The sequence below is a fragment of the Hoplias malabaricus genome, chromosome 15, assembly GCF_029633855.1.
Source record: "Hoplias malabaricus isolate fHopMal1 chromosome 15, fHopMal1.hap1, whole genome shotgun sequence".
NCBI lineage: Eukaryota > Metazoa > Chordata > Actinopteri > Characiformes > Erythrinidae > Hoplias > Hoplias malabaricus.
In genome coordinates, this window is record NC_089814.1 from 18,416,582 (window position 1) to 18,432,322 (window position 15,741).

The 15,741-nt window shown below is 36.4% G+C and overlaps 2 protein-coding genes across 2 annotated transcripts; both read right to left on the bottom strand.

Annotated features, from left to right (window-relative positions):
• Positions 1 to 7,369: 7,369 nt before the first annotated feature.
• On the bottom strand, positions 7,370 to 10,693 carry nhp2 (NHP2 ribonucleoprotein homolog (yeast)). Its single transcript, XM_066646153.1, has 4 exons — positions 10,398 to 10,693; positions 10,229 to 10,298; positions 9,216 to 9,321; positions 7,370 to 8,653 (listed from the first exon to the last, which is right to left on the bottom strand). Exons 1-4 carry the CDS (start codon positions 10,549 to 10,551, stop codon positions 8,528 to 8,530), a joined length of 456 nt encoding a protein of 151 aa, XP_066502250.1. The 5' UTR covers positions 10,552 to 10,693; the 3' UTR covers positions 7,370 to 8,527.
• Positions 10,694 to 11,386: 693 nt separating this feature from the next.
• grpel2 (GrpE-like 2, mitochondrial) lies at positions 11,387 to 15,313 on the bottom strand. Its single transcript, XM_066645854.1, has 4 exons — positions 15,161 to 15,313; positions 13,501 to 13,660; positions 13,218 to 13,299; positions 11,387 to 12,730 (listed from the first exon to the last, which is right to left on the bottom strand). Exons 1-4 carry the CDS (start codon positions 15,238 to 15,240, stop codon positions 12,396 to 12,398), a joined length of 657 nt encoding a protein of 218 aa, XP_066501951.1. The 5' UTR covers positions 15,241 to 15,313; the 3' UTR covers positions 11,387 to 12,395.
• Positions 15,314 to 15,741: the final 428 nt, after the last annotated feature.

A 15,741-nucleotide genomic window follows, 5' to 3' on the forward strand; every position in this document is an offset into this window, starting at 1 on the left:
AATGTTGAATTAAAAAATTTTCAAGGTTTGGATTTATGTTAAATATTGATTTTGTTCATCTAAAACACTGCTTTAAATTGCTTCATTCAGTATGTATTTCTAGTATGCACTGCAGTTGCTCATTACTAAGAAAGTCATTTATTAAATTAAAATGAAAGGTCCTTTGTATACAGTGAATGCTCTTGACACACGCTCATCTGATTTACATTAAAAAAATTATTTAAAGAGACATCTATTAAAAGGGAACAAAAACGTTCCATGGCATCACTCCAAAATTCCTTTTGGCATATTTACATTTTGAAGAATATAAAATTAATTGAAATATAACTTAAGTCAGATTTCTGGGGCAACATCTATATCAAACTTGTGTTAATAGTTGCATAATGTGAAGTGGAATTGATATCCGAATTAACTTGCTGGAGTGTCTTGGTTAGGTGAACAAGGGCAAAGGGATGCTAATGTTGTGTGGTGGTTTGTCACCTGTAGTTTATCAGATATCAGTAGCTTTTCTCTCCGTTAGAACAACAGTAGATTGCTGTGCTGATCTCTGAGGGTGAGTGTAAAGTTTCAGTGCACTCAAGTGTAAACTGGAGCTGACAGTAGTTTATGAAGTGCAAAGCTGTCAAAGTCATCGAACAAGCCCCCACAAGCTCCCACTAAAAGAACAGGTTGCCCTGAGGCTGTACTGCAGGCCCACTGAGTCCTGCTTAACTCTACAAACACACACTCACACACTTAAATGTCACATTTATGCAAATATAGGTCAAGCAGTAGTTTCTCTCATTGTCTGACACAAACATATTTAAATAGTTAACTGTCAGAACATTTATCTTCCCAAAGAATATCCTTATCAACATCTAAAAAACCTCATTCTTCACTCAGCTTCATTTGTACATGTGCTCTATTCAGGAACCCAGTGAAAAAAAGCTTGTGTTGCATTAATTTTATTTTTAAATCTCCCACCATCTCCAGAAATGGGTCATTTACATGAATCGGAACACACTGTGTGGAAATGGACCAACAGATAGATAGATAGGTCGTCCAATCTGTCCCATCCCCTCAAAAACAATTAAACAAATAATAACACATGAATTAATAAAACAAATTAAAATAAATAACAAAAAACATTCATAACTAAAGGTCCCTATTAAACTAGTGCTTCTTAAAAAATTGGGGATAATCTCTTTATATTAACTTAAATAAGTTAGACATTTTTCTTGCCTTCTCTTGCTAAATATTTGAAGAAACATTTATTTATTTATTTAGCTTATTAATAGGCCATACTTCATACTGAGAAGTACAGCTCATCAGGAGGTGATTCAATTAATAAATCTCTTTCTACACCTGCATATCTGCACCACCTGCCTACAACACACTGCATAAGAGAGGAGGGGAAGAAAGTGCACCATATAAATGAGGACAATGAAAAAAATAGAAATAAGAAAGGAAATGAAGTACCACAAAGGCATGAGTAGGGGGGATTTATTTAAAAAAGCATAATATTCTAAGGGGCGGCACGATGGCGCAGCAGGTAGTGTCGCAGTCACACAGCTCCAGGTACCTGGAGATTGTGGGTCCAAGTCCTGCTCTGGGTGACTCCCACAGGCCAAAAACACACGTTGGTAGGTGAATTGGTGACTTAAAAGTGTAAATGTGAGTGTGGAGGTGAATGTGTGTGTGTGTGTGTGTCGCCCTGTGAAGGACTGCCGCCCACTCCAGGGTGTGATCCTGCCTTGCGTCCAGTGATTCCGGGTAGGTTCCGGACCCACTGCGACCCTGAATTGGAGAAGCGGTTACAGATAATGAATGAATGTAGACATTTACATGATCTCTAGATACGCAGAGATGCATTTCTTTGGTAGAGCATAGAATTACATCAATGGACATAAAAATAAAGGAATACTGTACTTTTCCTATAGTCTTCCTACCATTTGTTGTTTTCTTACTGCAAATCATATAAAACAGCTAATTACCAGGACCCATAATTAATCACAAATACACATTTCAGATACTGTTCTGTGGATGTATTCTCTTAATTTATTACCTTATTATGATGGATCTGGAGGGAGTGTAGGAAAATGTGTCAAAAATCTACAATAATGTATTATAGTGGAACATGTGCACAATTATAATTGAGCTCTTTTTGTAACCTATTTTAATTGATTTTCATATTCATCAAATAATTACTCTGAACTTTGCCTATACTGTGTCAGTAGGAGGCAGAGAAATTCACAACATCCAAATTTTCCAACACAGAGATATAATTTAGTGTGCAAATATTTCCATTAAATGACATTTAATCAGAAGTAGGCTGAAATGCAACAGTCTTTAAATGTATGGTGTCAGGGTACCTTTTTGGAATCAGTGACATTAAGTAAGCAGTTTTGCCTCCCAAGGGTTAAAGAACAACTTTGTTGTCATTTTATGGCTTCATTCATTCAATTTCTTTTGAAAAACCAGATCTATAAAATATGTCAAAGTCATTAACTTTTATATAAGGTGTCCTTAAATTCATTCATTCATGAGTTTTCTCTATGCTAACACTCCTGGTCCAGTACAGGAGAAATTTTGAAGACAGTTAATTAAATAAATCAAAAAAGTGTGCTGGATGAGAAAAATATCAAAAACAAATGCACAGAGGGACACAATCTGACTGCATTTGTTCTTTTTTGCCAGTGCCAGAAATGTTTAATTATAACTGTATCACAACAGTGATTAAAAGTATATTTAAAGAAAATGGTCAAGTTCTAATCCATTATTTTTACACAGGGGTAGATGGGTATAAGGGAGTGGTGTACGCTCTGAGGGTGTCGTGGTGGCGCGTGCTGATTCCAGAGAGACGATGGCAGGCAGCAGGTGTGCTGTTGACAAAATAAACACCCGCAAAGACCGTGCCAAACCCCAAATAAGACTTTTCATCTAAAAAGTCCATGTTCCAAGAAGTGTAGTAGCTGTGCCCTGATATAGAGGAGGAAGTGTGCTAACACACGAACAACATGAACTGCATGAGTCAAGTGCTTTGCCTGCACCCTCTGTTCTCTTCCGTCTTACACAATTAGCCCGGTATGTTAAGCAGGTCAGCAGAGAAATGGAAAAAATAACAGAAAACATTAATGGAAAATGTGAGCAGATATGGGGATAATCAAGGGAGATATAAAAAGTGAGATGGCAGGGTTGTGAAAGAGTACAGTATCTGTGTGGTTTTGTGCTCCAAGCTCTTTGTCATGTTTTGATTCATAACATCATATTCATGGGTGAATGTCACATAAAATAACCCCCATGGAAAGTCTATTATTCTCCATTTGACAGAAAGGACAGTTAGAGCATCTACATATAATATAGGACATTACATAGGACAATAATAAGACAAATCCACATTTTAGTTTCTTAAGATTTTAAACCAGAAATGCTCCAGATTTTTAACTTGGAACAAATGCATGGTAGTGGTGGGACATAAGACCAAAATAAATGCTAAAGTTACACTGTGAAATATTTCGTTGCTAAAATACTATAAAAATATTATTTAAAACACAAACAGAATGCATTGCATCATATAGAGTAAAGTAAAATGTTACTGAATATGTTTAGTTTAACTTGCTTTTAGGTTACATTGAATGTCCACATGGTACCAAAATTAAAAATTACTATTTGGTTACAATTTGAAAAACAGACCAAGGTTTTAGAAGCATCTGCCTAACCTTTTAAGCACTGAACTCTCAACAAAATGATGCTGCACATTCAAAGTAATACTTCCAATCACCTTACACTGCCCGCATTCACAGTGACCAAGTGTGTACACCAAAATACTGCCTAACTCCAAAAGACATTTAGTAAACTGATGGAGCTCTGCTGGCTGTGTCATTGTGCCCCTGGACACAACCGACTAGAATGTCTGTATCTCTGAGGTGAATAATGTTGGGAGTAAACAGGGAAGCACAAGCCCGCCCACGTGGCCAATATGTCCTTTCGACCTTCTAGATTCTGAAATCCATTTATAAAATTACCCAGCCAATTGTGCTACATCTTCATCCCTATCTATTATGGAAGTTACAACCTGGTTGGTATTTAAAAAAAAAAAAAAAAAGTTTTACAAGTCCAAGTCATTAAAGATAATAAAAAAAAATCCAGTGAATTGAACATCAGAACATCTGGCTTCCTGCAGGTCAAAACTAGTTTTAAATTTCTGTCAATTTCCTTAGTGAATGTGGAACAAAACAATGCTGTGCAAATCCTTGTTCTCCAAGCCTCTGAGCTATTATACCAGAAGACATTTTCTGACCCCATGACCAGAATTAGACACATAATATTTTAGCTGAGGTTAGTCCACATCTGTAGTCCATAGTGAAATATTCCAAGAGGATGTCAAGTTTCAAACGTCTTGTCCTGTCCTTGACATATCTGTCTTTTTAAAAAGGTCTAAAATCCACCAAAAGAGAAGATATCCTGTCCCATCTTTTGCTCATAGTGCTGCTCTCAGGCTCTGAAGTGACTGATGGACTGAGAACTACTCTCTTGTGCTTTTATACATGATTTGGGTAAAATAAATGCTAGAACACAACAAACATCATGGGACCAAGAGCTTTAATGGGTATTTCAGTGTGAACTATTTAAGATGTCAACAGAGACAAAACAAGCACCTGAGCCAAGAGAAATATAAAAGAGGCACAGTGGGGTGTTTATTAGTTTCAACAGCTAACACACACTGTTTCCTCACTAAACACTGAGTCTGCCTCTCTATTCCTACACTATCATTTCTTCAGGACCTTGACTGTCTGTGAGAGGCAGGGTATATCCGAGCAGAACACAAAGAGAAAAGTCGATATTTTATTTTATTTTATTTTTTTTTTTTATGTAAAGCATCAAATAATGTACCTGCTCTGGAGGTACGGCAAACATCAAAACATGGCGGCGCACCTCCGCACTGTGTTCAACGGCTCTCATTAAAACGGAACTGACTCTCTACTGGAGACAATGCCGCCATCTTCTGGAAAAAGTAAATCCACTGCAGGAAGAAAATTTGTCGTGGGTTTTTCTGGACGTTCTTAAGGAATTTCTATAAGATATTTCGGGAAACTTAGAAAAATTCTTCAGGAAGCTGTACAGCGTACTCCAGAAATTTCAGGAACTGACAAGAACATTTTTTAGCATTTTATTATTTATCAAATTATCTTAATTTATTGTAATTTCAATTTATATACAATTATTAATATGTTGGCAAGAGTCATGAGGTTTAGGAGTTTTTTTCCCCTTCTGGCTCATGTTGCCCTTAATTATATTATATTTGATTTATTTAGTTTTTTAAAACAAAAAGGCCACACTCAGACCATTATGATTAGTAATTTAATACGTCCTGGTCTAGGTCCGTCCACAACACACACTCACACACACATATATATATATATATATATGTGTGTGTGTGTGTGTGTATATATATCCCTCGTTTTACGCGAGGGATGCGTTCCAAGACCACCCGCGAAAAACGAATTTCCGCAAAGTAGAGGAAAGATCTATTTTTTTTTTGTGATTAACGAGTATTTGGACTTTTAAAACCCTCCCTGTGCTGTTAACAACCCGCCCTTTGCATTAAACAGTGATTCTATAATGTTTTTCAGCTGGAACTATATGTGATATCCCACCAGTTTCTTATAGGTTTTTATATAAACAAACAAACAAACAATAAAAACTAGCTAGAGAGGTGGGAGGATCTACCTTACATTTCAAAACACATTTAAAAAAAATTAAAAAGTTAAATAAAATACAGATATCTACCCTTACTTCCTTACTAGTGAGAAATTCAGGAGAAAAGTGGATCATAACACAAATGGCATCAAACTCCCTCCTGCACGCTAAACACCTGTGCATACACAAAAATAATACTATTCATCTATTATACAGTCTATATACAAACATGGAGGGGTCTACAGGAATAACTCATAATCAAAAGGTTAGAGAACAAGCAGACGTCAGTTATACATTCAAACAAAAGAGGCGTTCAAAAAATCACATGTCAAAGCATATGTAGAGTAGGAGACAGCAGTCTGTAGGCCGGCCAACTTGAGAATGTTTTAAAGGAAAGTCAAAAACCTAGGGCAGCCATTCAGGAGTGAGAGGGTGGTACAGAAATCAGAGGCAGTCAGTCAAAAGCAGTCAAACATCAGTCAAAGGCTGATAGGCTACACCTGGAACAGATCAACACAGAAAAAACAGACAGGCCACACCTGGAGCAGATTACCACAGAAAGACAGACAGGCCACACCTGGAACAAATCAACAACAGACACAGAGAATTCACCTGGAACAGATTAGCATGAAAAATAAAACACAGACATATAGGAGAACTGACAAACATTATAACCTGGGGTTGTAAGAGAAAACAGAGATTCCTTAGAATATCATGAAAAAGTTTATTTCAGTAATTCCATTCAAAAAGTGAAACTTGCATATTATACTCATTCATTACAAACAGACTGATATACTTTAAGTGTTTATTTCTCCAGGACGCAGACGGAAAGAAGCGGAATACCAATGACTAGCTGTCTGGCCTCCTGGACTACCTACCGGCATAAAAACATTAACAATACTTAAAACACTTTCCCCTTTAATGTCTACCATCTAAAGGGGACTTTTGCATTTTAAAACTCTATGTAGACTGCAGTGACTGGTCGTTCAAAAAGAGGAAGCTCGTTGTCGGCTTACATCATAAAATTTACACAATGAACAATGGAAATGGTCAAGTAATTTCACCAAACAAATACCACAGTTCTCGGTTTCAGTTTGTCTTTCGGCTTCCCTCGCAAAATCCGCGATGGGACTGAAGCTCCCTGCGATCAATCAAAACGGGATTCAGCCTTTCGATTGATCCTCCAATCATCTTTCAGAAACTCAGCGTCCAGCCCCGCCCACAGCTCCATTCACCCCCAGAGACGCTCAACGTCCGGGGGCGGGACAAAACCGTGTCATTTATCCAATGACCGACGAAGTATTGAAAAAACCGTTCCATACAGTCACCGTTGAAGTGAATAGATGCTCAGCTTCTACGGGCAAATGCGTTGACGCTACGGGAATTGTGATGCTACGATTTGTGATAAGTAGCTGATTCTGAACGAACACGTCTTCGAGATGAACGTGTTCTATCACATTTGTAGGCAATGAAACGTTAACGCAACTGTACATATTTGAACATTTAAGTTTTTGACATTTTAGAGGAAGCTGAGCTTCCCTTGCAGTCTTAGAGAAGTCGCCACTGATGGACTGCTAAGGAAAATGCTGTTGGACTCAAGTAGGCATGTTAATTATATATTTTTAATTTTGGCCAGTTTCCCTTCCAACTGAAAGAAATGCTCAAATATCACGTTGAAATAAAACACACAGCTCCTTAAAATAATTACTTTTTTTCTTTTTCGACGTATAAACAAAACAATGGAATTTGTGTTGTTTAATATTTATAGTTAGAAATCTAAAAGCAATGAAGTTGTGCCAGTGTGCTTGATGTGGTGTAACTATCAAAAGATTTTATGTAAATCAGCCAGCATAGAAAGGCATGACAGATATGTTCTCTGATATCAGTCACATTCAGGGTATTCCAGATTTCAGTTAGAACCCACATGACTACTGTGTTACTGTGGACTTCAAAACAAACTTTAACCCAATCGCAAACGGCACTCTCAGCTCAACAGTTCACAAACTTAAATATATGTATAAACGCATTGGTTTATGCAACTTGAGCACTTCAGTTATTCTGTCCTATAGATCTTCCTGTTGTTAATGAATAAATTGTGAATCGAAATAAGGTATATTGTTTTTATAAACATGTTTTTTTAAGCTATTTTAAACAGTCCTCTCCTTTTCAAAATTTATTTTCTCAGTTCTGGATTCAGCTTTTTGGTTCTCAAATCTTTTGGGCCTACTTTGACACCATACAAACTGTTCAAACTGTCCTTGTCTACATCTCAAGAAATTTTGGATAATCAGGATTATGCTGAACCCACATTCTGAAAGACGTCACACCAAGTAACTCTTAATACCCATGATTCCTAAAATGGTAGCAGGTTATATTTTAAAACCAAACAAACAAACAAACAAAAAAAAAAAGCAAATGCAGCAACACTATGGAATTCTCTAAAGACTTTACTGCAGAGTATGTTCTAAAAGTAAATCACACTGATAGCATTAAGTAAAAATATTGTTTTTTTTAAACCATCAAATGCTTAATTCAATCAAATGCTTAATAAAAAAAAAACCCACACAACTGCCAAAATACACAAAATAACAAAATCAAGCAGACATTGAGAGCACATCCTATTTAACAAACATGATAAATAGTCATTATCTAAGAATAAATTTATCAATACTGGATGCTGTCCATAATGAAAACATTTCCAGTATCCAAGGAAGTCTGTAGAATGAAAAGAGGTCCATCCTCTACGCTGGTGTATGCTGCTCATTCTATAAGTCATGCTGTACAACTGTGCTGCCACAAAAGTGACAAAACGTTAAATGTTCAAATGCCAAAATGCAGGAGTGCGCACTCAGAGTGGTTTGGGGAGTGCAGCGACTTCTTCCAGGCACTCATCATACACCTCCTTGTAATCATCATGGGGTTTGATCATGATCACGCATGTCGGCCGCTTTGAACCTGCTGAGGAGCCCAAATCCTGGAGAAAAAGATGGTATATTATGAACTGCTGCGATGACCAGAATATTGATGTATTACTAGCAACCGATGGAATTTGACTGTTGAGCAAGCCGTTTGGAAAAAAAGTGTCTACCAAAAATGTAAACATTTAAAATATTTTTTAGGCATGTACTGACAAATTCCTCTTTTAGTTTAAATTACATTATTTAAATTAACAATTGTACTACTTGGTGATAGTTCACAGTTATTTTGAGATACCCTTTTCTGTGTTTAATCCAATGAAACCTGAGAAAGATTTGTGGAGCTGAATGTGAAAAGAATTTGCAAGCAAGCATGATTTTTTTAATAGGGAGAATGCTTTATATATTTATAGGTGTGAGTTTTAAAATGTAAAAGGCCATGGCAGATGTTCAATGTTTAAAAAGTGTTTTTTCTTGAGTAAATCCAAAAGGTGTTTATAAATTAATTGCTGGTAAGTGCATTTAGGTTCATCAGCTGTGTGCTCAGATCAGTTTTCCTCTCAGAATGTAACATTTGTTTCTAAATCATTTTGGCACATAATCTTCAAAAACACCACTTACCACTTTAGAGGGGATGTAAGCATAGGGCAGGTTTCTGTCTTCACACATGACGGGTAAGTGACAGTAAACTTCAATAGGAAGCGTATCTCCAGCAAATACAACGATCCTGAAATTGATGAACTTTAGTTTAATAATATAATAATATTTCATTTATATAGTGCATCTTCCAAGGGCTCTGATCACTTAAACATTAAGTAAAAAGAGAAGAAAATTAGAAAACAATTACAACAATCATGCAAAACGTTGTCTAACAGCCAAAGCCTCTGGGTTCTCAGGGTGAAATGTGATGCTTTGAATATGACTGAAAATAAAGTACACTTCATCTATTGGCAACATATGTATGCACATTTTTATTCTTGTCTACTGTTATATGCTGATGTTAACAGACCCAGTAAACAAGGAACGTCCCTGGACGTTCAAAATAGGTCTAAAAGTAGTCTGTCCATCAAGGACATATTTTAAATATCAATGGACGTCCAAATTCCATCTTAATAAGTTAGTTATCATGTGGTGACCAATCGATAACGTCAGTGGACCTCCAAAATGCGTTTTATACAAGTAATTTATTTCGGGACCAATTAATAACGTAAATGGACGTCCAAAATACGTCTAATAGTCGTCTTTTCATTGTCTGTGTTTGGACGTCTTTTCAACTTTCATTTTCAACCTTAAGAGAACGTTGATTAGACGGCAGTCATTACGTTATTTCAACGTTGAATCAACGGCTAAATGTTTACTGGGAACTGAGTAAAAACTGAAATATAAAATGTTGACTCTTGAAAACCTGCGGTACATAAAACACCAGCAGAAATGTGAAAGCCACAGAAACTAAGAAAACTAACATTCAAAGAGCGCTTTTTGCTACAGGCAAGCAGAGAATGTGTGGGTGGGGTTAGGAGTGTGGACTTACTGCGTATTAATACATCTGCACTCAATAACTCAAGATAAAGGTGTACAGTCACATCTAATCACCTTTAAACTATTAGGAGATAAACACTTGGACTAATTCTTACCCCGTTTCTCCTTTGTTTATGAACTTCTGCACTTCTTTTACTCCTCGGCGTATTTGTTTTACCTTAGCAGCTGCAAGATACCAGCACATTTAGAGAAAATATACAGGTCAAACACCAGAAAAGTCATGTGAACTGATTTAAATAAAAAGGTTTACACGCTCTCCGTTACCTTTTTTAACGCATTTGTAGAGCTTCTTGCTCAGCTTTCGCGAGGCTAAAGGGTTAGCGATGGGGTTGATATTAGCTATTAAGTCCTGGTAGGATTTTTCTGTAGCTCCAGTCTCCTCTTCGGTGGCAGTTTTCTCCTTCTTAATCTTCGTCATGTTTACAGTATGTTAACGGTATGAACTGTAAATGTACAGAAATTATGTTAGTAAAAGTCTCGGCTTCTCTGCACCGCACACACGTGTCTGACCTGAGTTATTTCTACAGAGACCTTGCCGCAGCAGTTCAGTTCAGTTCAGTTTAAGAACACTGCCCCTAGTGCCGCGGAGGCGTCATGGAGATATGATTTTTACGGCAAAGCGGCACGTTTTCACATCTAAATTTCCCCCTTCAAATGATTTTACATCTCCAGCGCCTAATTTCAACAGTTAATTTTTAGCTAATATCGCAACCCCCTCACACAGAGCAATCAATGTATGTACGTTATATGCTACTGATTTATAAGGCAGTTAAATTTAGGAAAGAAATAACAGATTAGTTTCGCAGTCACACAGCTCTAGGGACCTGGAGGTCGTAAGTTAAAGTCCCGCGCCTGGTGACTGTGAGGAGCTTGGTGTGTTCTCCTCGAGATTCCTCGCACGGTCCAAAAACGCACGTTGGTAGATGGATTGGTGTGAATGTGTATGTCACCCTCTGAGGGACTGGGTGTGTTCCTGCCTTGTGCCCAATGTTTCTGGGTAGGCGCGACCCTGAACTGGGTGAGCGGTTACAATGAATGAATGACTAACTTGAGAACCCCAGCAGGACCAGCCCAATTCTCCCAGCCCTTTTGATTCATTAAAAAAAGACAATTGCAAAACCAGTTATATATATATATATATAAATAAAATGAGGCTGATTTTTCTAAGCATATTCTTCTTATGAAACACGCTATATAAATGGATTATAAAGTTCAGGCCATAAAGATTTAACAAATTTAATAACATTCAAAAAAGAGAGAGAGAAACACCCAAGAAGCACTTACATTGGACATGACACTTTTTTCTGAAACACAAAATACATTTCCCATAAGCATCTTATCTCTGAGATCTAGAGCATTATTTCACAAGAGTCACAAGGCAAATGTCTACTGGACACTACGTTGTGAAATATATACACAATGTTACAATACATTTTCTATAACTTAAAAAAATATGCATATATTTATATAAATATCTAACACTGAGTAAAGTGAAGTCCCTCTTCTTGATATGTACTTCATATCAACAATGTAAGGTGCACCAACAGCCGATTTCTGTGTTGTTTTTCTTATAGAATTATAACAAGACTATGTCAAAGCTCTCTCTTTGGGCATTGCTGATCTAATATTATGGCATGACATGCATCCCAAAACTGTCAGTTATTTCAAATGATCAATATTAAGTAAACCTTCACAAGAGGTTCATCATACTCTCCTCTTATTTTCATCACAAAGTATATAAATGCACACCTCAATTTACAGTACAAAGACACTGCAACAATACTGTACTGCAATAAAATAAACAATCTTCATAAAATTAGGGTCCCAAATGTAAGACCTCTGCACAAAAAAAAAACAAAAACAAACAAAAAAAAAAAACTCCCAAATAAGGTTCAATGAGGTATGGTATTTTTGATAATTAGGGTACCAGGAAGTGTAATGTAGTTTCCAAAGAGGTTTGTCTCAAATCTTAATACATATAAATAATATCAGTGTTAATTAAATTTATTAAAAAAAAAAAAAAAAAAAACTAATTCAAAAAGGATGGATATCTAGTGCCAAAACATGTTATGAAAGCAAACAGATTATTTAAAAAAAAAAAATAATAAACACTCAATCAGCAACAACTAGAGGTGACCTTTCATCTCAGGGAGTGAAAAGGCTTTGTAGACACGGACACACACAATTTGAGGAAGGCAGGAAATTTACAAATGCAATTATGCAGCATACAAGGGTTAAGGTAAAATACACCTAACCCCGTAATCAAGACTCTTGTGTCTTTACAGCAATGCCCACGTGTGCATGGCGAATGGTGCGCCCATGAAGCATGTAACCATCTTGCTTTACCACAGCAATAATACCAGGCTCCACGCCTTCTGCTGGAGTATGGCACACTATTTCATGCTGGTAAGGGTCATATGTGGAACCCACAGGTTTCATTTTCTCCAGTCCATGCTTGGTGAACACCTCCTGTAGTCTGCCCTGGATCTGTGACAAACTCTGTGTTATGCTCTTTGTCTCTTCAGCATTTATTCCCTCTGTCGTCTGCTCCAGCATGTCCGCCACTTCCACAAGGTCACGACAGAAACTCTGAATCCCTGTAGAAGTTACAGACGACATTCAAATTTTACTAAATAATTTACCATAGCAGTTGGGAGGCACAGAAGAAATAATATACAAGTACTGCAATTATAATACTTCATAATGTAATTGGAACAGCTATTGGACATTAAACATGCACTTGTGCTAAATGACTGATGCACCAAATATCCTATGTACTTTGTCAAAACCTTCTCGACACACTGTAAACTGTACATATCAGTATTTCAGAGAACATTATCACATTAATTATTAACAAATGACCCTGTAACATATCTATCTTCAAACACACACTCACTGTGTGTATTTATGCATTTCATCCGGCTTTTGAAAATAACATTACAATGTTTTCAGTGTAGTGATTTATTAAAATCTGCCAATATTCCTCATTTCAATATAGGTAACAGAAAAAAAATTCCACAAATGTTTAGTCTATTTTTAATCTTTTAGCAGTCTACAACATCTGCAAAATTTAGGAAGATTTACCAAAAAGTTTTGCGTCTTCCACAAACTTTTGCGTTCTTCTCCGGACATTGTCTGAGTCAGCCAGTGCTCTTTTATACCTTTCCTGGTGAATAAACATATATGCCTTTAATATAACAGGTAAGAGGAACATCTTGTTTTACTAGCTTTGCAGAAAGAGTGCAATATTCATTAATAAATCAGTTTAAGAAGTGTCTCTCATTATGCAGATAGATAAGAATAACTTTAAAATAATTTTTGCTGACTGATATTGTTACACATTCCTTTATCCATATTAGTGCCTTACAGTGAGATCCTGGACCTGCTCCTCCAGTTTGTTGGCCCTCACTTCCAACATCCTGATGTGTGTTACAGTGTGACTCCGATCATCATCGCCATCATCATTGTGGCGGTCATCTCCTCTACTGCGATGTTCTGCGGCAGTACTGGAGAAGCCAATACAGGAGCTGGAGTACAATAGAAAAAGGAGAAAAAAAAATTATATATATATGAATATGAGAGAGAGAGAGAAAGAGAGAGAGAGAGAGAGAGAGAGAGAGATGCTGAGAAGTCTATTGGCAAACTTTTTAAAAAGGGAATCACAACTAGCTATAGACGTCTAAAGTCTGATTATATATGCACCGCTTGGTACCACCACACTGTATTTGTTTTTTCATGTATTTCAGTTTGATCATTTCATCATTTTTGATAGATCAAAAGTATTTGTGGACTAAGATGAACTTAGTTTTAACAATTGTTTTTACATTATTAGTTAGTGTTAGTAGAGAGTGAAGTTCTGATTTTTAAAACTGTTATTCTACAGTGATTCAAACATGTTTGATACGTCACCTACTCCCAACTGTTTATGTAGGCAACAGTGTGCAAGGCAGATGTTTAGGAATTGAGACAGTATCACAGAATAAAAGTGATATAAAAAGGCATATCAAACTACCTTGCATTTCAATGCTTAAAACATTGTGTAGACAATGGTTAAATGTTGAATACACCTAAAGATTTTAAACATGTCATGTTACATTTACACTAAAAGTATGAGACTAAATTACTGTCACATTACACTTTTTTATTAGAAAATAATCATGCACCAAAATTAAAACAAAAGTGCCGAAAAGGTACAGCAGAGACGAGGCTATTAAAATTCGCAATTCGTAAAATATTCACGCCTTTTTTCACAATAAATGTTATATGACTTTTGTGTAACGGCGAGGTAAATTATAAAATAGCGACCTCTCCAGTTAACCGGCTGAATTATAAATTACCGGCAGACACGTACCGCACGATTACTCCAGAGAGGCACATGATCCCCTCTAGAGTAAGTGAACTACATACCTACAACACTTCACTTTCCCCCGTACAAACTGGCAGATATCGGCCAAATTCTGTGTACACAACCCCCTAAAATGCTAATGATAAACGTATTTATTTACAGTTTTTAAGTTCCACCTTAAATAAGCTACAGTTACATTCCTGCGGCCTGAGACACAGACGGTGTCTATGGATCTTTTAAGGTGGAACGGAATTTCTGAAAAAATATCACATATAGCAAAATTATTAGATAAATGCGCTTATTTTCATCTACGTTTTCTCACTTTTTAATCCAGTGTATTTCAGAGAATAAAAAAAAACTAATTTTAGCAGCTCTGTCAGCTTGTTTTGGTTACCCTTCGTGGAAATTAATGAGGCCTAAACGAAGGGAGTAAACAGCGAAGTTACTATCATTTTATTTCCTTTAATGTAAAACATAGGTATTTCTGAAAGAGCAAAGGATTTCAAACTACTTTTAGCTAAACAAATGTACACATAACATCACAAAATCTGTTTAGCTGCTACACTTTAGCCAACACAAAACAACACCCCCTTAACCATCATTAAACAGATGAACCGAAATAATAACGATGGTGAGAGTTAGCCAAGACTTTATCAATCTTAGAACCGTTGTCATTTCTTACCTCACGTTGTTCAATCTCAGAGATAATCTTCCTAAATCGATTGACTTCTTCCCACGCACAGAGAGAAACCGTACGGCCATTTCTTTTGTGCTACATCTGTGAGAACGGTTCCGTCGACTGATAAAGCCCCAGGTTCAGTTCCCACCGTTACCAACAGGGTTTTACTACTGGAGTGAGCACAAACTAGGACTATCACAGAAAATGATATAAACGACAATAAACACACAAACCCCATGGGAAAAAAATAATAGAGTAAAATATCTGAATTTATTAATGAAATGTTTAGATTATTGAAATGACGGAAATACACTCTACAATATTTGTTCTAAATTCAAGGGAATTAATTAATTTGTTAAAGCTTAAGATGGAGCATTTCTACGGAGGTTTTTAGTCTTATTAGTAAATCTTTTTACAAGTGAAAATAAAATTACTAGAGAGAAATTAATTATATAAATTCTCCTTTTTCAGTAAGAATTTCACTGTCACTAATAACAATTAGATTTTTACTAGTAAAAACTGAATTAGGACTTGCAGTTACCAATGGTGTCATTTTAGGCTACCAGTTCATCGATTATTCAGAT

Excerpts from the sequence above, each read along its gene's own strand:
- nhp2 (XM_066646153.1), bottom strand. The coding sequence starts at position 10,551 with ATGACGAAGATTAAGAAGGAGAAAACTGCCACCGAAGAGGAGACTGGA. Across the intron at positions 10,299-10,397 it reads CTACAAATGCGTTAAAAAAG|CTGCTAAGGTAAAACAAATA; the intron begins GTAACGGAGAGC and ends GGTATCTTGCAG. Across the intron at positions 8,654-9,215 it reads CTTACATCCCCTCTAAAGTG|GATTTGGGCTCCTCAGCAGG; the intron begins GTAAGTGGTGTT and ends CTTTTTCTCCAG.
- grpel2 (XM_066645854.1), bottom strand. The coding sequence starts at position 15,240 with ATGGCCGTACGGTTTCTCTCTGTGCGTGGGAAGAAGTCAATCGATTTA. Across the intron at positions 13,661-15,160 it reads CTGAGATTGAACAACGTGAG|CTCCTGTATTGGCTTCTCCA; the intron begins GTAAGAAATGAC and ends ATTGTACTCCAG. Across the intron at positions 12,731-13,217 it reads GGAAGACGCAAAACTTTTTG|GGATTCAGAGTTTCTGTCGT; the intron begins GTAAATCTTCCT and ends TAACTTCTACAG.